The sequence below is a fragment of the Schistocerca americana genome, chromosome 5 (assembly GCF_021461395.2).
Source record: "Schistocerca americana isolate TAMUIC-IGC-003095 chromosome 5, iqSchAmer2.1, whole genome shotgun sequence".
NCBI lineage: Eukaryota > Metazoa > Arthropoda > Insecta > Orthoptera > Acrididae > Schistocerca > Schistocerca americana.
The window spans coordinates 509,505,371-509,529,377 of record NC_060123.1 but is presented as its reverse complement, the minus strand read 5'-3'; the positions used below and the strand labels follow the sequence as shown (position 1 = coordinate 509,529,377).

The window sequence follows — 24,007 nt, the reverse complement described above, 5'->3', positions numbered from 1 at the left end:
CATACTGACGAAACTAAAATGAGCTCTAACATGGAAATGCCGGCCGAAGTGGCCGTGCGGTTAAAGGCGCTGCAGTCTGGAACCGCAAGACCGCTACGGTCGCAGGTTCGAATCCTGCCTCGGGCATGGATGTTTGTGATGTCCTTAGGTTAGTTAGGTTTAACTAGTTCTAAGTTCTAGGGGACTAATAACCTCAGCAGTTGAGTCCCATAGTGCTCAGAGCCATTTGAACCACCATGGAAATTAAGCGTTTCCGGACACATGTCCACATAACATTTTTTCTTTATTTGTGTGTGAGGAATGTTTCCTGAAAGTTTGGCCATACCTCTTTGTAACACCCTATATATTCACACATACACACGTTCCTCGTCCCGTAGCTGTCCCAACGTGATACGCCCGGATTAATGTCCACTAATAGACGGCCATGTACTTTTGATCAAGTAGTGTAAGTATGTCATCGATATTAATCTATTGTCTGATTTCAACGTATGTGATCTACCGGCAAGCTTCTCTTTGGCAACTGTCTTTCGACAACCTGCAGAGCGTGTCTATTGGTTGGCGGCGAAGTAGCAGCGGCTAACGTTGTTCTCTCTTGGCGAAGCGCCAAGGTGCGGAAGGAACGGAACCGACGCGAGAGAGGGGTGAAGGCGGTAAAGAAGGCGGCGAGATGCTGATATAAAATTTGCAATCCCAGTCCCCGGCCGCAGTCTGCCTTATCTCCAGCTCGGGGCGAATCTAGGTGGTTCTGGCTGCGCTGCGGCGATGCGTAAGCGCTCGCCGGTGTATTAAGGCCGTAATGGCACCGGGGGCGGGCGCCTGATGAAGGTCGCATATTACCGCCGATATCCCCATTCCGGAGTTACGGGAAACGATGATGATCACGAGATGAGGCAATCAGGAAAATGAAATAACTTCTGCGTCGACTCCTCGTGCTCACGAACCCGCAATAAACTCCAGAAGCGCTCTCCGCCCGAACAGCCTGCTCAAGTCAGCGGCACTCGAAAATGCCCCTACGGATGATACTGTTATAAATGAGATTTACAGCGAAAGCATCAACAAGGAGCGAATTATTGTCATGAAATATTTTTTGTCCTGTAAGCAGTGACACCAGCGCAGAATTGTCGACGTATGGTAACATTTACAGAACAGTATTTGATGTTCCACGAGGAGATAGTCTATGAAACTTCTTCGTCCTAGGAGAATGAGCGATGTCCAGTTTTGTGAGAATGGAATGAAAAATCATTATTACAGCATCATAACGCAGTAGCCTAGAATTAGAAGGAAAATGTATTTCCCTCCTTTTTTCTGTTCATGAGCCCTTCTGCGACTTTCTTGTTTTCTCTCATTATTATTATTATTATTATTATTATTTAGTTTGACCCTCTAAATGGCCTGTAGAACCACTGGTTGGCCTTGGTCTTGAGGTTCTTATCTTCCCAAAGCTTCTTCACCCTGCTGTTTAAAAAAAGTCTGTCTTCATCTAGGACCTATGTTTTCTTTAGTTTCTGTCTTCTTTCGGTTAGGTGTTTTGGCGTGAACTTACGAGAGTCACTCTTCCGTCTGGATGTCATCCGCTTAATTGCTAGCGGGTCAACAACGATTTCCTTGACACTCTAGCCATTGTACTTCAGGTCCCATTTATGATGTTGAAAATGTTTTCCCTAATTGTGAGTACTCCATTCGTGCTACATATCTATAAAATTTCAGGCATCTTTTCCGTGCAAAGGAACAATTTTTTTCCCTCAGGGAATATAATTCTTCTGAAATTTTTTGCACCGACATACTTTCTTGCATCTTGGATCTGAAAATTTTCCGCAATATCTGTCATTCCATTAACTCGATGACATTGAGACCAGCGGTTAATGGTGATGTCTCAACTGTACAGAGTGCTTCTGAGAGAACGACTGTTTGGTAATAGCGTATTTTGACTTTGGTGGAAAGGGATTTCTTGTCATTAGTATTTCAAATGATTATGTAAACCGTATGCAGTTATTCTGCACAAGTTTTATTACTCACCTTGTCACTCTCAGTTTTCCCAATAACTTTGCCTAACTTGTAAGTACTTGAAATGCTGAAGCTGACCGAGTTGCCATATTTCGTAGTGAGGGATTTCATGGTTGGTTGTTTGGGGTCCATGTGGTGTCTCTTCTGTCGTTCTTATACTAACACACTTGCTTTGTACCCATTAAACAAGACTGACAGTTAACTGATTAGTTATACACAAGAAAGACTTGACAATAGTGCTCCCACATTTGGCGAAGGCATATGGCAGTGTGCCGAAACGTAAAATATGGGCTTCTTGGAAAAACGAATGTCTCACATGGTCTAATTGCAAACATTCAGATACTGTTTGATAATTATGGGAGCAGTGCACAAATAGGAGATGAGAAGTCGAAAGGGGTTTAAAAAAAGAGAGATATGTCATAGCATAGTTCCCTTTCATCAAAACTCCTCATCACACCCATGGATATCATAACGAAATGGGGAAAGAAGACCTAAATGCTCTTGTACTTGCGGGTCACCTCTCCATTTTGAGTGAAACCAACGTGCATGTACAGAGGAAGGTGATCAGTGGAAGATCTAATTCAAAGAGTTCGGGTTAGATAAGAGCAAAAACAACAGAGGAAATGCGAACGCGTAGAACCCCCACTTCCTGTCACCCATTTTTAGAGGGTAAGAAGATTGGGAATGTTGACGTATCTAGGCAGAGTTATGGCAAATGACGGGAGGGGCAATTGTTTAGTTCTGATAAAGGTAATCAAAGGATCGAAATTCTTCAGTCTGATATGAAGACTTGTCTGGAATATGTGATCATGCGGGAAAGACTGAGTGCAGAGGGACTGAGGTGATTTGGTCATGTGAAACGGATGCCGCCTAACCGAATTCTCCATCAGTTCTTGGAAAGAAATCAGCCGGGACGAAGAGCAATTGTGCGTCCAAGAAAGAGCTGACACGTCCACCCCTCTACTGGACCAAATTAAAGACTCTTGAATGGAAACGAGAGAGATGGGATACTGTGGTGAGGGAGGAAGTATACCAAGACGGAAACAGGTGGAACAAATCGTTTGGAAACATACTACCCGGATAGCTCAGTGGACCGGCTGATGACAACGAATGAAGTCCCATGTCACAAAATGGCTCTGAGCGCTATGCGACTTAACTTCTGAGGTCATCAGTCGCCTAGAACTTAGAACTAATTAAACCTAACTAATCTAAGGACATCACACACATCCATTCCCGAGGCAGGATGCGAACCTGCGACCGTAGCGGTCACGCGGTTCCAGACTGAAGCGCCTAGAACCGCACGGCCACACCGGCCGGCTCCCATGTCACAGGCTGAAAGAAGGAGAACCAGGTCAGCACACGTGACCCAGCTGCTGCTGAGAAAGATCGTTGGTGACGGTAATAAAAATATTAACAGTACGGTCGCCGAGGTAATTAAGTGTAATTATATAGCGGCTGCTCGGCGTGCAGCGGGCCGCTTTCACAGAAACACTCAGCGCGGGACTGCGCCGTATGCGTTCGACGAAAATCCGAGCAGTCAGCGGCTGTGACCGACTTACTTCACATCTGAACTCACCCACTGCCAGCTCGCGCAAATCAGCCTACAAGCTACACTGTCAGTACTAAATGTGGTTTCGAAGTTCAGAGTTGCGCATGTTGTTGAGTAAACAAGTAAGCACTGGTTCAGTGACGCAGGGAAGGGCGAAGGAAATGGTTTGGCCTTTGCTAAGGAGCTACACCATCATTGAAGTGGACGCCGTTAGCAGACACCTCAAAAACCACCACTCATTATAGTCGGAAAGGGACCTTTAACTACGTACCGAGCGAAATGGTTCAGCGTTTAGCACGCTGGACTCTCAACGAAGTTCAGGTTCTCGCCTGGACATCGAGATATACCTACCCGTGATTTCTGTCTCTTAAGACTAATGCCAGGCTACGCAATAGCCGGTTTCCTGCCCCCTCCTTGTCCTGTCCAGCTCTCTCATTATCACGTCGTCGACAGTTCCTTGAAACCTAATCTTCCTCACTTCACCTGTTGTCTTGCATCCCGCTTCTCTCGAGTTTGAGTCCAACGACCTAACAAAAGCACTCTCTCATTCGGTTTGAAACGCAGAGACAAGACTTTTCTTCTTTGCTTCACCTACAATTAATTGGCACATTTTAAATTTCCTGACATTAAAATTGTGTGTTGGACGGGAACTCGAACAAGAATCATTGCTTTTTGCGTGAATCGCCATAAGGTCCATATTACACTGTGGAAATATTTTGACAACTCTTTATAAAAGCTACGACAAGCCCTACTTTTATAATAAATATGATAAAAGTACCCCAATACACAATGAAAAATATTATAAAACGTCTTTATAAAAAACGTTTGCAAAAGTGCTTTCCTATCTCCACAGACCCTACGGGTCACTTCTCGAAAAAAATCTCCCGCTCTTCTGTCTTATATACTTTCGCAAGAGTGTCAAACGTCTCAAAATGTGGGTCAGAATGAAAACTCGTGAGTAAATGCAAGCTCGAACCGTTTTGCAGTTGAGAGCCTGAACTATAAGTAGTACACAAAGACATTTTCCTCACTGACTTTGCTTTTCAGCTTCGGATAGTGTATACGACCGTCTATGTACAAAGTTTGTCTCGGCTCCATTATGTTGCGAAAGGTATGTCTTAGGAACATATTTGTGGTATCGTCCAGAGACACAGATCCCACATCAAAAACGGCAATGCGAATCGGTACCACAGACATTAGCGAAGGCTCGTTACAATCCACAATGATGTACGGGAGGCCCTCCAGAAGACACCACCTCCCTCCCAGGAACAGCAGTGCCCCCACACTGAGGTCAATATAGTGTTGAGCATGCAGGAGGTCGACCCCAGTTCGAGACCTCAACTACAGGCAGTCAACATCATCGTATAGGATCAATGAATCATGAAAGTTTCAGGTGAACTTGTAGTGTTGTCAATGTTGAACATTGTGTACCTCAAGAGAACAGTTTCTTAATTAGTGCATCAAGTGATGCTTTGTTAGCCCATGACAGTCGTAAATTACCCTTATAGCAAGGAAGTGTTTCAATGTTAAGTAAATCTTTTATTCATTCATGTAGTAAAGTGAACCAATATTTCATGCGTTCTACTTTAATGAGCCTTCTCCCAGAACAATGAAAGAATTTACAGTTGTAGCTGGACGAAAGTAGTTTCGCCTGTTCACAACAGTATTACTTTAGTTAACGAGGGAATAATTCAAAAGCATATGAACTGCTTTTCTATATCTTTGTTGGTCTCTGGGCAGAGATGCTACATGAGAAATTTACGCGTCTTTGGGATAGTAATGTAGATTTCTATAAGATGGCAAAAGGGGCAATGATATTTGACTTGAGTAGTTACAAAACGCAGGTGCGTTGTAACAACTACAGTGCGTTCAATAATTACAGTAAGCTGTAGTCTCCCCAGACTATCAAAGCACTGAAACTACGTTAAATACATTTACAAGAGCATGTAGACACACTTAAAATCCGTTGCGAAGTCCTTCTAATGACGAAGTCACTTTTTGTGGAGCTATATCTGTGGTATCAATTACAAACTGTAACATGTTAATACCGAATTACGAAGATTAAAAATGGAGCATGTCAAACAAAGCGCTGTTGTATCGTAAAAAAGAAGTGAAATAGGGGCTTTTTGTGTTTACTTTTGTCATTTGTTAACAAATAGTATGACTTCTAATTGTGTCCTAGCAAAAGTGTCTTACAAAGGAGACAATGCACTCACGAGTACAATTAAAAAGTAAATTCGCTTCAAATAATACTAAGTAGCTAGAACTTGTGTCCTTTCTTGAAAGCAAAATGTAAAGTGGAACGCTGAAGTTTGCTTCACTACATAGAATTACAGTGTTTTAAATTACTGTTAAACAACAGACTTACTGGACGAGACGTAATTAAGAATAGCTACATTAATTATGATCGGAAAGTATAACTAGTAGAAGAAAAGCATAATCACTCAACCGCAAACTGCTCGCTGAGGTATTTATTTTCTGGAAATTCTTCAATGGTGAACTAACTCCCACTACTTTTTCTTGCATTAGAAAATGCAGAGGGATTTTTCCTTCTATTCCGTTGTCATTGTCCGATGCAACTAAACGAAAGACGAAAGTACACTGTACTGCATCGAATGCTGACTACTCGAGAAGCTGAAATCAGGGTCCAAATAGGGTTGCAAATCATAACAGTCAGACAGAGTCATACGCCACATTGGTAACATTTAATTACTTCATAAGAATAAATGTTTTCTGCTTACGTGCAGCGGCGAAGGTCAGCCTCGTAGTCTTTGACGATGCGACGCATTGCAGATGACGCTGGGGTTGTAAGTCTCTTTTTTCGTGATTTCGAGAGCGAATACTGAACTGGTAACAGGCCACTTCAGAACACGGCGAAGCTTGCTCCGACTTACCTGAAACAAGCAAAGAGGACGTTATTTTTTATATATTTACTTATAATGGAAAATTATAATTGTTATTTCTTAACAAACTGTGTGTAATCTTCGGTCGTCTGACGGGCAGTAACGAGAGAAACCAACAGATAACACAGATGACAGCTTTAAAAGGACGAGTGGAGGAACTGCCGACCATATTTAACGAAGAATCAGAACTATCGCTTATCTAGATTTTCTGTTTTAGCCGTACCAGACGCGAACACAGACTATTGTCTTCAGTGGGGATTTACTCTTCGTACTAACAAGGGGAGGCTGTGACGTTCGGATCACGGATGTACTTCAGATTTTGTACTTTAAACTTAGTAGTCCATTAGGACAACATAATGTGCAACTAGTAAGGCGTACCACTCAGGCGTTTCGGAAGAAATCGCAAGAGAGTTTTTAAGGGTAATCGGGTGAGATACCGAGAAATGGCTTTGCACCTGGACGCTTCGGTCTGCAGAGACAGATTTCTAGGACGAGCGACAGGTTTGCAAAACCCAAGTCAAACACCGATAAATAAAGGCTTAAAAAACTTTATTCAATAATAGAGTTAGTTACAGTGCGTTGGGATATGAGGATAATGTACGATTAATGGTCGGATGTGGCTTCGACGCTGCAAGACGCAGGATGATATTTTTCTACAGACACGGAAAACATAAATTAAAACGGCATCTACTATAACGAATGAATGCAGTGTTTCCACATGCACAAGAAATCGTCAGAGTTTCTAAGGAAAAACAAAGCTCTTTGACAGTTTGAAAACTTTCTCTTTCTTCTGACAGTGTGGGTAGAAACAGTGCGTTAACGCAACATTTTCGTAAATGGAGGTGACAGAAATTGGCGATGTACGATTGAATGTATTTTAGTAGCGTCTTCACGAGAAGTAATTTCTCGTTAGTTGTCAGTCGAAAATGAACAAGTCCGTTGGCATTTGATAAAGTTTTTAACTTGCCTGTATAAATAAAAGTCGCTTAATATTTGATGTAATAAGAAAAATTAGTAAACAATGAAATAACATTGGAAACCCAAAAAAAGTTTATGTAAATACACATCTTTTCATCATATTACCTTTCAAATGTAATATGTACGAAATAATATGACTGGTGTTGAAAAAAATGTAAGTTCAAAAGCCCAACTCGTTATCTGGGTCGCAACGCACCGGACACCGTTGACGCGTAAAACTTCTCTGGCCTTAACTACCTGCACATCATTTTGTCCTAACGTACTACTTAAAGTGTACAAAGTTTAAAGTAAATCCATGATCCGAACGTCGTGGCCTCCCCTTGCAATAAATTTCGTCACGTCTCATGCTTCGATAAACAGCTTCAATCTGCCTGTACACGAGTCTTAAATTCGATATATCTTCTACATACATTGCTGGACTAGCTTCAGTGAGAGAAAGGATGCACTGCGCGTCTAGGCGCGAGATTTCATTCCGTGCAATTTTAGAATATCAGCTTTTTTGCAGCGTGCACCTTGCGGCACAGTCAACAAAAGAAATATGGGCTGCGCATAATCCGTTACCTGTCACGTATTTTCTCCCAAGAGTAGACACCAGAGGTTGATGGTTTGAGCAGAGTCATTAAAGGTGCTCCAACTGCTTATTGCGTCGTTGCCCGCCCCCTCCCCCCACCCCTGCTCTTCCCATATTTTTTGACAAGCAGTTTCAATTTTTTGCGTCTTAGTTGACAAAAGTAACATCATTAACGAATATATCCAAGCTTAATTAATTATACACACGAAAAGCTGTGTTGCAGTAAGAATTGATGCTTTGTAGGATTTACTAATGTGCCAGTAAATCAAATTCATCTATATTATCCACTAAAAAGACAGTATTCTGAGTTTTAATGAACTGCGCTAGTACGACTATGAATGATTAAGGGGCGTGGTGGATAAGCACGAATCTGCTTGGTTTTGCTCTAAGTTTTAGTAAGAGAGATGGGTAGGAGAGTGACGGCTAACAATCGAACGCCACGCGACAATCGCTTAAAGTCTGGTGTTGGTATAACAATAGTCAGTGCATCTATGAAGAGGAATTGCTGTGAATAGAGTTCGAGGCAAATTACCAATAGCCGGCCGGGGTGGCCGAGCGGTTCTAGGCGCTACAGTCTGGAACAGCACGACCGCTACGCTGGCAGCTTCGAGTCCTGCCTCGGGGATGGATGTGTGTGATGTCCTTAGGTTAATTAGGTTTAAGTAGTTCTAAGTTCTAGGGGACTGATGACCTCAGAAGTTAAGTCCCATAGTGCTCAGAGCCATTTTGAATTACCAATATTGCCTTTTCTTAACAAACGAAGGAATGATGCTAAGTAAAAATTCATTGGAAAATGTATCCCAGTTTACTCATTTTTGCCACTGGAATGTGGTATCAACCAAGTCAAGCAGAATTTAATTTGAAAAATATTCAGTTTGAAACAGATAATAATCATGCACACAGCGATGAAAAATTTGCGTATTAATAACAAATATTTTTTTTACTTTCTACTCGCAAAATTCGTTTAGTCCAGGCTTAAACTGGCACGCTGTAAGAGTTTTAAGTCTGGTCTGAGGCATCAACAATGATCCAAAATATGGTTTTAGGGCCTAATTTATTCAACGTTTTTCAAGCGGATCTGCCGTTTAGACCCCATTATGATCTATACTCGATCAATTGAGTCCTTGTCCCCAGTAACTTAGTGCAGGTGGCGCCCAAGGTGTTTTACCAAATGGAAGCCACCGAGACTGTCCGCCCCGGCGGGAAATGTCGAAACCTGTGGGAGCCTCTGGCGCTCTGCTGCTCTCATTTTGGTGTGAGGTCGAAAATACGTCGTATGGTAGCGCAGTGAGCGCGACGGCCACGACGTGAGCACGGGGAGTCGGGTAACGGTACAGCGCAGCAGCGCGCGTGGCGCCAGGCGTCCCCCGGCCGCTGGCCACTGGCTGTCTCCTCCGCTGGCAGCGCGCTGCTTTCCCACGTCACGCCGCGGCCAGCGAGAAATACGGGCCCCGCGACGAACTTGTGACGTCACACTAGCCGGCTTGTCCGCCACGCTTCGTGAACGCTCGGCTCCGTGCAAGGGCCACGGGGTTCAAATGGCTCTGAGCACTATGGGACTTTACATCTGAGGTCATCAGTCCCCTAGAACTTAGAACTACTTAAACCTAACTAACCTAAGGACATCACACACATCCATGCCCGAGGCAGGATTCGAACCTGCGACCGCAGCGGTCGCGCGGTTCCAGACTGAAGCGCCCAGAACCGCTCGGCCACTGCGGCCGGCCAAGGGCCACGGGGAATCAATATGAAACTGAAAAGACACCCACTAATGGTCTTAACTTTGTCGTGTGCTATCGAGAGCTTGCATGCATTTAAACGCGCAGTCAAGAATTAAACTCGTCTCCCCGCAGTGCAGACACTAGTAAAGCCGTCGGCACACGGACCGAGCTGTCGAACGTTAACGTTAAGCGTGCCAAGTTCAACGAGCTGCTGAGCGCTCAGGAACGATGCGACTTGTGCATACGGTACGTGGGCCCCAACGTCGTATACGCGATCGCAACGCACTCCAGCGGCAGTTGGGAGATGTTTCTAGTTCGTAAATCGCACTAGGCCAGCGTAAAATTCCCACGTTAGCTCTATTAAAACTCACATTTCCTCCATCGTCCACGAAAACGAAAGTACTATGTCCAATCAATAAGGACACAGGCTTATAAAACTTCCATTACAAACAGTGCGATGCAAATTTGGAATACTTCTCCGCATAATAATAATAAATAATGTTTGTTATTTCATCATTCCCACATTTTAGTAAAACCCCAAGGTCAGTCTTACTTGATCACTGTTCCTACCCAGTAGCAGAATCTTAGCAACATGTGAATTACGAAGCGTAAATGAAAAAGTAGCAAAATATCTTTATACAAGTAGCGCAAGCTGTCTAGTAGATTAAGCCAATCGAACAGTCACCCCTCAAAAAAAGGTGAACTTATATTTACATAACATCAAATATTATAGTGTATACTTACATTAAACTAATAATAAAGTATCAGAACCTAATAAAAACGCGAATGTTAGGAAAAAAATTTGGTTTTGTTTGGACGCGAACCACCGCCTCAACCTTCTCCACCTCGGTCAGTGACACTACTTTTTTTTTTTTTTTTTTTGCGTTTTGTTCGTTATTGATCGTTGTATCAACTCTTTACAAGTAGGTAGCTCTACTCATTACGCTAAACCAATAACAATCTCTCTGTATGACTGATAGTTTCTTACTCCATGCTGGAAACCGTAATCGTAGATAATTACTAATTGAAATTTAATTTTAACAAATTGTACCAAGAACAATGCGTTTTGAGTGGATCTTTAGTGTGCCGGTGCCTTCAAATAGCAGTACTCTCATAATACGCAAGTTACAATAATTCTTTTGCCACGAATGTGATGCTTCTCATTATTTTATTGGAACGGATCACACAGTTAACAACGGGTTTTGCAGTGATTCTCAATTTGCTGGTGCTCAGAAACGGCATATATACATATAGGCTTGAAATGAATGCCAATATGGCGCCTCACAACTCTGTACTGAAGAGAGACGGCGTGAATGTGACGTAGGTGGCGTTGTGCCATCTCATTGGTCAACGCTCAGACGCACGCTCAGAATGTCTGACATGCCAGATGTTGTTCTGCACGTTCGGAAAGACTCCCGAACGTGCTATTCCACGCCATGACGTCAGAAACTCGGCACGCTCAACGCTCAACGTTCGGATGCATGGTCCGTGTGCCGACGGCTTAAGACCTGCAGGGTCACCTGCTGTGACGTATGCGCCACGGGCTGAATTTCTCGTGGGCCTCGGAGAAGCGGAGTGGCCGACCATCGCGACACCTATTTTCGTAGTGACACCAGCCCACCAGCGGTTAATTTACGCGTTTTCCTCGCGGAATGAAATTTATACGCCCGCCAGACAACTACCGTTCATATATAAGGTGCTAAATTCGACGTCGTTATTTTAATGCGGCGCGAGAGACGGAATGAATGGCTCTTCTGCTTAGCGTCACTCGGCCTGTGTTCACTGAAGAGGTGGATAGTCCTCCCTGAAGCGCGATGCTTCGTTTGTGGTCTACGATAACCACAAATGCTAATCTACGTGCATCTCGTTGCTAGTCAGTTACAGATGAACCGCATCGACAGCCGAGCTAAGTAAACTCACGTGTATTGAAATTTCCTGGCAGATTAAACTGTATGTCGGACTGAGAATCGAACCTCGGACCTTTGCCTTTCTCGGGCAAGTGCTCTACGAACTGACTATCCTAGCACCTCATAGGTTTACTTTCGCCACAACCTCATCTCCTTTCATTCTCGAGTCATAGTCTCACAAAGTATGCAAGTGGACGTCTGTGAAGTTTGGATGGTAGGGAACGAACTACTGGCGGAATTAAATCAGTGAGGATTGGTCCTGATTCGTGTTTAGATAGGGTTCGGTTAGCTGCCTGGCACAGGGTTTTAGTCTTCCAAGAAATCACACAATCAGCGCACACGCCGCTGCAGAGAGAAAATTGATTCTGAGGACTCGGGGGTGCCGGCCGGGGTGGCCGAGCGGTTCTAGGCGCTACAGTCTGGAACCGCGCGACCGCGCTACGGTCGCAGGTTCGAATCCTGCCTCGGCATGGATGTGTGTGGTGTCCTTAGGTTAGGGTTTAAGTAGTTCTACGTTCTAGGGGACTGATGACCTCAGATGTTAAGACCCATAATACTCAGAGCCATTAGCCAACTCGGGGGTAGGTGGTTCCAATAACAGTCGTGAAAAAAGTTTCGTGGTCAGTAATTACTCAGTAAGAAGTCCCCAATAACCAGACATTGCGCTTGTATACCTTGTTAAAATGTAAGCAAAATGGAACAGTACTGACCGGAAAAATGTTGAAATAGAAACAATACCGCTGTTTATTCTAAGGATTTTGAGGGAAGTTAGAAGATCCCTCTTAAGAACACACAACTGGGAACAAACCTTGCTGCTTTCCCAAGTTACTATTATTTTACATGAAGCAATCTGGAATCTAAGTGGAAAGAATCTAAAGTGCTATAATTCCCAGTCTGCCTCCTTGGATTCAGGGTGACTTTTCGATACATACAGCAAAATCGTCTGTAAAAAGTACACAAAATTGTCTTTCGTTTTATTCTTTGGTCAACCGTTCAACTTTCAGCGACTTTTAAAGGTGCTGGTGTCTAGTAAACATGTGATTTAAAGTGCATGCCTTAATAGCTATGAGCATCTGTTCATCTTCGATACTGTGAAACACATATCTTCTTCAGCAAACTCTTTGGCTACCTTATCTTTGGAGGAGGTATTATGGGGGAAAACAAAGAAAATATATACAGTAATTATGGGCTCTAAAATGCATGCCTTAAGAACTACTGGCAGTTGTTCAGTGGAAGAGATGTTTTTAGCAGTATCGGAAATGAACAAGTGCTCACAGCACATAAGGTATGCAGTTTAGAGCCATATTTACTAGACATTTTTTCCCTTGTTTGGTCTGTACTACCAAATCTGAAAGTTGCCTACGCTGCAACCTTAGTAACAACATACCGTTACATGTGTTCCGCGTCAGAGGTATGACAGCGATTTTATTTTAAAACTTTCGACTTGATCATTTCCGGACCAGGGTACCTTACCTCTAATTAATGATTAATTTACGTCTCTCCATCGTCCCTGAAAGTTTGTAACGCTATCCTGCGATCATCCCGTATAATTTATACACTCTAAGTTGAAATAAGTGCCAGGCTTCTTCCCCACGCCCTAGCCTCTTTACTTTACAGCGAATGCTACCGCGTCTCGTGGGGCTGCCTTTGATTGTACGTCAAATGCCGAAACTCGGAAGTCTCTTCCAAATATTCGCAACTGTCAATATTATTTAACTCACTCCCAGCTCGAGTTTTAACTGAAACAGAGTTCTAACACAGGCGGCACATCTGACGAGGAGTGCCATCACCCAGTTTCCCAGAAACTTCGCTCTGTGGATGAGGGGTCAAAATAAGCAAACACATACCTCGGCTTCTCGGCAGATAATCGATCGTTTCTGAAAAAACAACGGTCGAAGTTTTCGATATACTTTATATGCCTTTTAGCGTGTAGGGGATGGAGATCTCTTCCAAACAGCACGTTGCAAGGCATCCCAGATATGCTCAATAATGGTCATGTCTAGGGAGTTTGGTTGCCAGCGGAAGTGTTTAAACTCAGAAGGGTGTTCCTGGAGCCACTCTGTAGAAATTCTGTCCCATTGTCCTGCTGCAATTTCCCAAGTCCCTCGGAATGCACAATGGACATATATGGATGCAGGTGATCGGACAGGATGCTTACGTACGCTTCACCTGTCAGAGTCGTATCTAGATGTATGAGGGGCCCCATATCACTCCAAGTGCACACGCCCCACACCATTACAGAGCCTCCACCAGCTTGAGGCTGACATGAAGGGTCCATGGATTCAAGAGATTGTCCCCATACCCGTACACGTCCATCCGCTCTATATAATTTGAAACGAGAGTCGTCCGACCAGGCAACATGTTTCCAGTCATCCCAGCATTGAAATCTGCAGCACTTTACGAAAGGGTTGCACTTATGAGCGATTCTCTTCAGTCGTCGTTGGTCCCGTTCTTGCAGGCTCTTTTTCCGGTCGCAGCGATGTCGGAGATTTGATGTTTTATCTGATCGTGATATTCACGTTACGCTCGTGAAATGGTCGTACGAGGAAATCCCCAATTCTTCGCTACGTCGGGGATGCTGCGTCTCATCGCTCGTGCGCCGACTATAACCCCACGTTCAAATCTTTATAACCTGCCATTGTAGCAGCAGTAACCGATACAACAACTGCGCCGGACACCTGTTGTCTTATATAGTCGTTGCCGACCGCAGCGCCGTGTTCTGCCTGTTGACATAGCTCTGTACTTGAATACGCATGCCTATGCCAGTTTCGTTGGTTGTTGAGTGTATAATGTATGTATGTTATTATGTATGGTATGGTATGTAGTATGGTATTTTCCGGGATTACAGTCTTTTTAAATTCCCATATTCTCGTATTTCATTCTCATATCACTTCTTATGTTAATTCTTACGTTTTATTCTTACGTCTTTCTTCATGAAGATTTCGTGCATTGCCTTGAATGATATCGGTGATAGAAACATTAGAAATATGGAAATTCCGAACACAGTGATCCTCGCGCGAAGGGAGGTTTGCCGCAGTGACACTTCTTCGCATGAATCTTACTCCGGAGAAGAACGTGGTTAACATCACTGAAGATTGCGCGAGTTGGCAATAATTTCGCGGCAAACCACGCATACCCGATCATTTTTCCCGAAAACTGGCGATAGCAATCGTTTATGAATCACGATACACTATAGGAATATCAGCGAAAATAAGTTCAAATAATTTTCTCATTAATTTAGTTTTTTAAACTCATTCACCAGACAGACATGTAGTAGGTGAATAAGGACAACGTCACTTCAACATACATTGGTGAACATTTGTGTAGTAATGTTCTACAGACATGGGTAGATAATTGAAAAAAATGAAATAAAATAAAAACAATAATCACATTTCCAACCGCGACGCTAGCAATTTGTCACCACTTCGTCTGAACTTATTGTGTGCTAAAAGGTACATAAATTACAGTAGATCCTTTATCATTTAGCTACAATATAGCAGGTCAGCAACTGGAAGCAGTTAATCCATAAATTATCTGGGAGTAGGCATTAGGAGCGATTTAAAATGGAATGATCGTATAAAGTTGATCGTCGGTAAAGCAGATGCCAGACAGATTTATTGGAAGAGTCCTAAGGAAATGCAATACGAAAACAAAGGAAGTAGGTTACAGTACACTTGTTCGTCCACTGCTTGAATATTGCTCACCAGTGTGGGATCTGTACCAGGTAGGGTTGATAGAGAAGATAGAGAAGATTCAACGGAGAGCAGCGCGCTTCGTTACAGGATCATTTGGTAATCGCGAAAGCGTTACGGAGATGATAGATAAACTGCAGTGGAAGACTCTGCAGGAGAGACGCTCAGTAGCTCGGTACGGGCTTTTGTTAAAGCTTCGAGAACATACCTTCACCGAAGGGTCAAGCAGTATATTGCTCCCTCCTACGTATATCTCGCGAAGAGACCATGAGGATAAAGTCAGAGAGATTAGAGCCCACACAGAGGCATACCGACAATCTTTCTTTCCAAGAACTATACGAGACTGGAATAGAAGGGAGAACCGATAGAGGTACTCAAAGTACCCTCCGCCACACACCGCCAGGTGGCTTGCGGAGTATGGATGTAGATGTAGATGCAGAAAATTTGAAAGCCGTTTTATCAGAAATGGTCCAGTATCCGCGGATAAGCTGAGACACGAGTTCGCTTATTTTGGTCCCTCTTTCACTGAGCGAACTTTCTGAGAGATCGGGTGACGGTGCGTGCCGTGTTCTCCTCAGGTGTAAGAAATGAAAGGTTAAGGGAATGAAATAGGTGCCGCATTATTCACCTGGTTTCCCGACCACCGAAAAAGACTCTGTAAGCATTACCGACAATCGAACCCGGCTCGTCCGTTTGGCAGTATGCGCGAGTGTGACCGCCCAGCTACATGTTAGGGAGAATTCGAAACGGTTCATATGTCGCTCGCTTCCAACCACCCACAGAGCAGCAGCGGTGTCTGCCCTCCGGCTTGAGTAATGACAGGCGTCTGAGGGCTGTCATAACGCTTCAGACGCCGCACCGAGATGCGCTGCCAGCGCTAACACGGCGCCGCCGGCAACGGGACGAGCAAAACGGCGGCGGGCAGCTCTCAGTCATAAGTCAGCGCCGGCGAGAATGAGATGTTTTAATAAGCGGCCGTAAACACGCGCCGCGTCCCACAAAGCAAATAATCGCCGGCCCCGGCGTCAGTGTTTTGAAAATATATCAGCCGCGTGTGGCGCCGAGACGCGCCGCTCCGCTACAAAGCGACGCCGACGCCGACGTCTGCGCTGGCCGGCCGGCGCTGCCCTGCGTGTTATTTCGTCCGTGATGTCTGGAGATCACTGCGACTGTTCATAGTCATAACGATCAGGTGGCTCCCGGTCTAATGCGAGCTTCTCGATTTGATGCCACTTCGGTGTGGCGGGCTTGTCCATCTCGCTGCTTATTTCTTCGGACAGCTGCTCATTCGGCTAACCGCTAGTCCACCGAGGTGGAAAACTGCTAACCGTCTCACTTTCGTTAAATTACTGACGTATGTCCCTTTAATTGCTTTTGCACACTGGCCTACATTTCTTGTACAAATTACATTTCTTCCTTTTATATTATGATCAACTTTTTTTAAGTACATTACAGGTATTTGAAATTCGTATGTCCAACTGCTGAAAACTGTATTCAGTTTACCATTCCCTTTCCTTTTCGTTTAATTAATTTAAAACACCTATAGCAGTATGGAGTGAAATACACCCTACAAAAAAATGTGAAGCTCGTGAAAATGTGTAATTCGCATTTCCAAATATGGAAGATATGAAAGGAGAACATCATGTACAAGAACTAGAAGATTATAAATAGCCGGTCCTCGTGGCCGAGCGGTTCTAGGCGCGTCAGTCTGGAACCGCGCGATCGCTACGGTCGCAGGTTCGAATCCTGCCTCGGGCATGGATGTGTGTGATGTCCTTAGGTTAGTTAGGTTTAAGTTGTTCTAAGTTCTAGGGGACTGATGACCTCAGATGTTAAGTCTCATAGTACTCAGAGCCATTTGAACCATTTTTTTGAGATTATAAATAAATAAATAAATGAATGTTCTGTATAATGCACGCTAATATATTACATTTATTTGAAGTTTGAGATACTCACGTGCAAGAAAAGCATTCTTTTTTAATCACCTTTCGATAAATTTATCTTATGTGAATGCAAGTAATACACAGAAGAATGCGAAGTACACTGAGGTTCTGTTAGATGACTATCTGGATCGTTTTCGTAAAGATAAATTCAACAGTGAGACAGCTGTCGCTGAGATTGAGAGTGAAAGCAAGACTGAAGAAAAATCGAGACACCCTCATAAGCCGGCCGTTGTGGCCGAGCGGTTCTAGATGCTTCAGTTTGGAACCGAGCTACCGCTATGGTTGCAGGTTCGAATCCTGCCTCGGGCATGGATGTGTGTGATGTCCTTAGGTTACTTAGGTTTAAGTAGTTCTAAGTTCTAGGGGACTGATGACCTCAGATGTTAAGTCCCATAGTGCTCACAGCCATTTGAACTTTCAACACTCTCATAAGATTCATCGACACAGAAAAAAAGGGACAACAGTGTAAAAAAAGGACAAGGAGTTCGAAATTCTGAGAAAAACTGGGGTAAGATAAACGGAAAGATTGTTAATATACACTATGAACCAGGACCACGAGGGAAAGTAGGAGTGGAAGACCAAGAACGAAGTGCTCGGATTGAACAGAGTGCAGTCTTCCGCTTCTACTGTCTATATATCGAAGAACAATGGTAGAAATGAAAGAAAAGTTGAAGAGTGGCATTCTCGCTGAAAGTGACGAAGAAATGCAGGAGCTGTTGAATGGAAGAACAATCTAATGAGGGCAGAATGTGGATTGAGAGTGAGCCAAACAAAGGCGAAAGTAATGAGGGGTAGCAGAAATATTGACATCAAAATTGCAGACCACGAAGTAGACGAAATGGAGGAATTCTGCTAGCAGCTTGGAAGCAAAAAACCCATGACTAAACAAGCAAGGAGCGCATGAAAAGAAGACTAGCACAGGCAAAGAGGGAATTTATGGCTAAAAGAAGTCTACTACTACCGAACATCGGTGTTAACTTGAGGAAGAAGATTCTGAGGATGTGCTTTTGGAGCACAACGTTGTGTGGCAGTGAGTCATGGACTGTTAGGAAAAACGGAAAAGAAGTGTATGGAAACGTTTCGGATGCGGTGTTATATAATGATGTTGAAAACTGGGTAGGCTGATGAAATCAGGAATGAACAGGTTCTCCGCAGAACTGAAGAAGAAAGGAACGAATTAAAAAAAAAAAAACTGACTAGAAAAATGGATAGGATGATTGGACATCTGTTATGGCACCGGGAAGTAGCTTCCAAGGTGGTAGAGGGCGTTGTGGAGGGTAAAAACTGCTCGGGAAGGCAAGGGAGTGAAAATATTCAACAAATAATGGACAATGTATGGTGCAAGTGGTACTCTGAGATGAAGAGGTTGACACAAAAGACAAATTCGTAGCGGGCCGAATCAAACCAGTCAGCAGCCTGATGGCCCGAGAATGAAATTAAGCACCTATATTCTTCCGTAATAAAGGGGAATGAATAGGCAATTTTCACAAGAAATGCTTGCTTAGTTTCCAAACTAGTTTCACCAAAATAAATCGATGATGCGTCGCAACATACTGTCAATAGTATTTTGCGGTTAATACCACAGTGTCTAGTGACTTCAGGACAGGGCAAACGACAGCAGGGTGGCAATACAAGACGCGCTGCTGGCGAGCTACCGCGGAGAAGATTAGGCCCTGCGGCGGGCTGATACGACGCCGTGATTCAGTGCGGCTGCGGCAACGGGCGCTGGCGCCAGTAGCACGTGCTCGCCGGACATTCCTGTGGCGCCAGCGCGCCGTCGCGCTGTTTAACACGGCGCGCACCAGCGCGGAATTCTTCTCTGGTAAAAATTACGCGGCAGCCGAGCTTCTTTCTGGCGCTATCGAGCTAGCTCTTTCATAGTTTGTGCGCACCGACGACGACGTTAAAATAACCACAATAATTAATGTTAACCGTGGTTCAACTATTGTTAGGATTTCAGCGGGCCCAACTGCCACACGGCGGACCCGGAGTTTGCTCCGTAGAAAAGAACTTGGTGGGAAGACTAAAAGTAGTATGAATCACATTTCTAATGTCGTGTCCGGGTATGACCTCATCCAGGCAATTAAGTGAAAGAAATATGAAATATGCACATACGCAGGCCAGTGGGGTGCAGTATTATGCTAGAGGGACATTCAGTTGGGCTTCCGTGGGACCTGGGTAAGTAACCGAAGGCACCATGAGAGCTGTTGATTACGTGAGCTTACTTGCGGATCACCTGCGATCTGTTCATGCTTGATGTCTTCCTTAACGGCGACAGCATTTACATCAGGATAACTGCATGATATCGTGCTACAGTGGTTTGGTGAGAAAGATGGTGAACTCGCGTTAATATTTCGATCACCAAATTCGCCGCCGGCCGAAGTGGCCGTGCGGTTAAAGGCGCTGCAATCTGGAACCGCAAGACCGCTTCGGTCGCAGGTTCGAATCCTGCCTCGGGCATGGATGTTTGTGATGTCCTTAGGTTAGTTAGGTTTAACTAGTTCTACGTTCTAGGGGACTAATGACCTCAGCAGTTGAGTCCCATAGTGCTCAGAGCCATTTGATTTGAACCAAATTCGCCAGATCCGAATCCGATAGCTGTCTGGCGCTAGCTCGTCATGTAGAGAACAGCCGTCCGTAATTTACGGAAAATGAGTGACATTTCTTTAGATATCTGGTGCCACCTGCCTACGGAAACTTAAGTAGGACTTGTCACAACCATGCCACGCAGAATCACTGTCATATTTGGTTCCAAGGGTGGACGAACACGCTGTTAACCAAAGGTCATATTGCTTTGGCTCATCAGTGTATTGTTCAAGATACATACTGAAAATAGTTCTAATCCTCTTATTTCGAATAGTTTTCGGGGAGTGTCCCTTGGTTTTAAGGCAAGTACGACAACTGGAAATTCCTTCCCAGATATACCGGACTAATCTTCTATCGCAGTTCCAGTTCGATGGTAATAGGTAAAAATATCGGAGCTCTCCAATGGGCCAACATCACTAACAGTCTGTCGTGTGCAAGAGAGGAAAAAATTTAACGAAAAATAGAATGTAACAAGAGTTGTGGCATGACGTGAATCAAATGACAGCAGACGGCTATACGTTTAAACGGAACAAAGTTGACAGACTTACTTGCCAGTTACTGCGAACCTACGAACATGATATTTTATAATACACTTGACAAAAGGGAATCGATGATTGGCGGATTTACTAACCCATTCTGAAGCCGAATTACCATTCTACGTGCCGTCTTTTTTTAAGTTGCCGTGCGACTTGAATGTAGCGTGAGAAGGCGAACGCTTTTCCCCCTAACAAACGATCGTAGCCACATCAGATCGTCGCCTGTTCCCTAAAGTTTATTTCGTTACCTGAGCCGCGTCGAACATCTGTGCACCACCCCGAACTCGCGCCGAACGGCGGATCGAATTACATCGTTGCACTTCCTGCGCACCTGCAGTATTTTTCCAGCCGTCGGAAGCGGATGAAGCGTAAAACAAGGAGCAGGCGAATAAAATTTACTCTGTTGCGCATTAAATGAAGCTGCGAATAACGGTAATATGAAAGTACTGCTCCTGACTCCCTCTGTTGAAAATGGCCCAAATTACTTACGAACAATTTTACAGGAAAATGTACAGTTTCCGTATAATTTATTTTAGTTCTAGATGTACCAAATTTCTGAGTGCCTTGCCATAAGCTGGCAGCTGTCCTTGTCTGGTTTCAATCTATAGTTCCGTTTGTCAGCATTACTATAGTTCCCCCTCATAAAAGACGTTTATTTGTGTACAGAATAGCACAAGAATAAGCAAACATACTAAGAACTGGACTACACAAAGCCAGTAATTACCACTTCTCTCTCACTTATTTAATTTCTTCGAGCTGCCTATTTCCGACAGCCTCCGGCCCTTCTGTTACTGCTTGTGTATGCGTTTTTGCAAAGCACTTGGCAGCGAGCCACTTCATTTCTGTGCCTCGTGTCTGCAAATACATTTCAGAGAGAAATGAGCCTTTGGGATGAGAAGGGCACGCCGTTAAATAGTTTACGTTTCCAATTCCAAGAAAATGCGAGTGCGCCTGAGAATCCGAACGAGTTGCGTCGGGAGCAATGCATCGCGCGAAGGCCGAAAAAAGACAAACGGACTTGAGACTTACTTGAAACTTTACTTTAAATGGCATCATTTCAAGAGTACACCTGTAAGTGATGACTATTGTGTATACGCAGTTCGGCCCAGGTAATGGTCAATTTGTCAGAAGTCGAGAGCTTAGCTTAAGCAGAGCGAGAGGAGAAAAACGTGCTATTTTCGACGAGCAAAACTGACAGCTGCCTGTAGCAAGAACGGCTGCAGGGTGTTAATTGTTGCTCTAGCTCGCTCGATGCTGTCAGCCTGATCAACAAATTATATCCGTTTAAGACAGTTGTTTACCCTGATGAGGGATTATATTATTGTATGTATTCTCTAGCTAGCGTTGGAATACATTACCACAAAAAGTATTTTGTTTGGAAGTAGGAATGTGGTGTCTCATAATTGTTGAAAACAAAATCCTGTGCTATTGTCATAGGGTAAAACTCTAGTCTCTTCGCAGTGTTTCATAGAATGAGTGAAATGAGATTATGAATGGTGACTGGTTAATCGGACTGCCAGTTTCGTTGGCTTCCACACTGTCATTTGAGTAGGCTGTGTGCCCACAGTAGGTTGTCCCTCCCCCCCTCCTCCTCTTATCCAAACCCCTCAACAACACCACACCACACTGCACTGCACAAACAGTCGTCATCCACCAAGACACTCTTATCCGTAACAGGTCGGAGTAAAACAACGCAAACCACCTCCACTTGATGACGTTATTAATGAACGATTCGCTGGAACGGACTACTCAGCAGCGTCCCTATCAGCAGTGATCATTGCAGTGGCTCAGTAGAACACGAGAAGCCTTGAGGAGCATGTTCATCTGAAGACATGAGACAATGACGCCTCCCAACAGACTAGCCTGATTTTGACGAAGGAATGAATCATACCGACATTAGCGTGAGCTGATGTAGTGAAACCACTAAAAGCTAAATGAGGATGGCCTGATGAGATTTTGAACTATGGGTCCCGCGAATACGAGTTCAGCTTCTAAACTACTCCATCATTTATCTCGTTCAGTGCTGATCCATGATGAATCCATGGTAGACTAGAGCTAGCAAAGATTTGACGGAGAACAGTCTTATGCATCCACGTTCCTCTGATCAGTGTGCTGTGCAACTGAGATCATTTGTCTACACCATCTCGGCACGGTCAATGCTGATCCGTGATCGTTCACTTGTAGCATAGATCTGACAAGGGTTTGACGAAGAACAGGTCTATGCATCTACATTCCTTTCATGAGCGTTCCAGAGGAACTGATATCATGGACCATAGCGAAAAACCAGTTATGGTGGCGTCTGTGGATAGTTCGTTTACCCCAAACAGTACCCAAGAAATGAGGAAGTGTACTGGCTTGCTGAATGTAACGCTGTTCATTGAAGGACTGTAGACGAATCAATGGATCTGCTTCATTTGCTACTCTTGTCATTTGCTCTTGAGCTCAGACAGCTGTAGAAGTGTACCATTTCATTTCACGTACTCATATCCCACAGGGAAACTTCGGTGCCCCAGTTCCATTATGAACTAAGGCTACCTATTGGAGACCCGGTAGGTGAAGGGTGCGCCTCTTTTCAAGGTCTAAACCGTCATTGTGCATTTCACGCAGATTACAAAACAGCTGTAGAGAAAGTGAGAAGCGAATTAAAATTACTAACATTTTTATTAGTATTGAACACAGCTTAAAGACGATTGCTTAACCCTTTGCTTAATTTTCGAGATTTTGTGAAACGTGCAATCCCGGAACTTGATCTAATGTAAAAAAATTCGAATTTTATATCACTCGGAGCAGGAAAATATACATTCAGAACAAAAAAAAAAAAAAAATTAAACACACATCACAATATATAAATCTATACTTATTTAGAAAATTTAAGTATGAAACAGCGTTATCAGCGCCTGACGAAGTTTGAAAGGCGCCTCATTGCACTCTTCACTTGGCTGGATGGTCGAATCGTGCAATATCCACATTCGTGGGGCATTCATATGTGATAGTGATCCGACGACGGATTGCATGGGAACCTAAGGATACATATACTCGTCGTCAAGGATCCGACTGACGACGCCCGACCACCACTAGGGAGGATAGTCGTATTGTGCACCAGCCACATAGCAGTTCCTTCACTTCTGTGCCTGTCATTGGAGAAAAAGTATTCTGTGTCATCCCGCACCACTGGTCGGAGACAAGCAGCGGCCAGACAAGGGAATTACTGTCCAACGAAAATCAAAACATAGACGTTTGCTTTTGGAGTTGTGCTATGGCCAGGACGGATTGCGTGCAGCGATGAAACCCGGTTTTGCTCTACTGTCGTGTGTGCGGCAGCGACCTCAGGAGGGATTTCATTCCCCCAGTGTTTTGGAGAGGCACAAACGTGTTACTCCTGGCGTCACGGTGTGGAGAGCCATAGGGAATGACTACAAGTCATGGCCGGTAGATTTAGGTGGAACTCTGACAGCACAACGGTACATCACAAACGTACTGCATCTTCATGTGTTGCCTCTCCTGCGATATTATCGTGGTGTCAATTTTCGACAGGGCTATGGTCGTACACATAACGCACCTGTCTCTATGAACTGTCCCGAGTGACGCTGAGGTATCCTCGTGGCCAGCAAGATACC

General features: G+C 44.1%; 1 protein-coding gene across 3 annotated transcripts in view; it reads right to left on the bottom strand.

Moving 5' to 3' along the window:
• Positions 1–24,007, bottom strand: part of LOC124616750 (homeotic protein spalt-major-like) — a 557,732-nt gene that overhangs the window by 295,539 nt on the left and 238,186 nt on the right. For all 3 annotated transcript variants that reach the window (XM_047145118.1, XM_047145119.1, XM_047145120.1), the window contains exon 2: positions 6,295–6,447. In XM_047145118.1, coding sequence (XP_047001074.1) covers positions 6,295–6,447 — 153 coding nt within the window. The remainder of the gene's footprint in view (positions 1–6,294; positions 6,448–24,007) is intronic.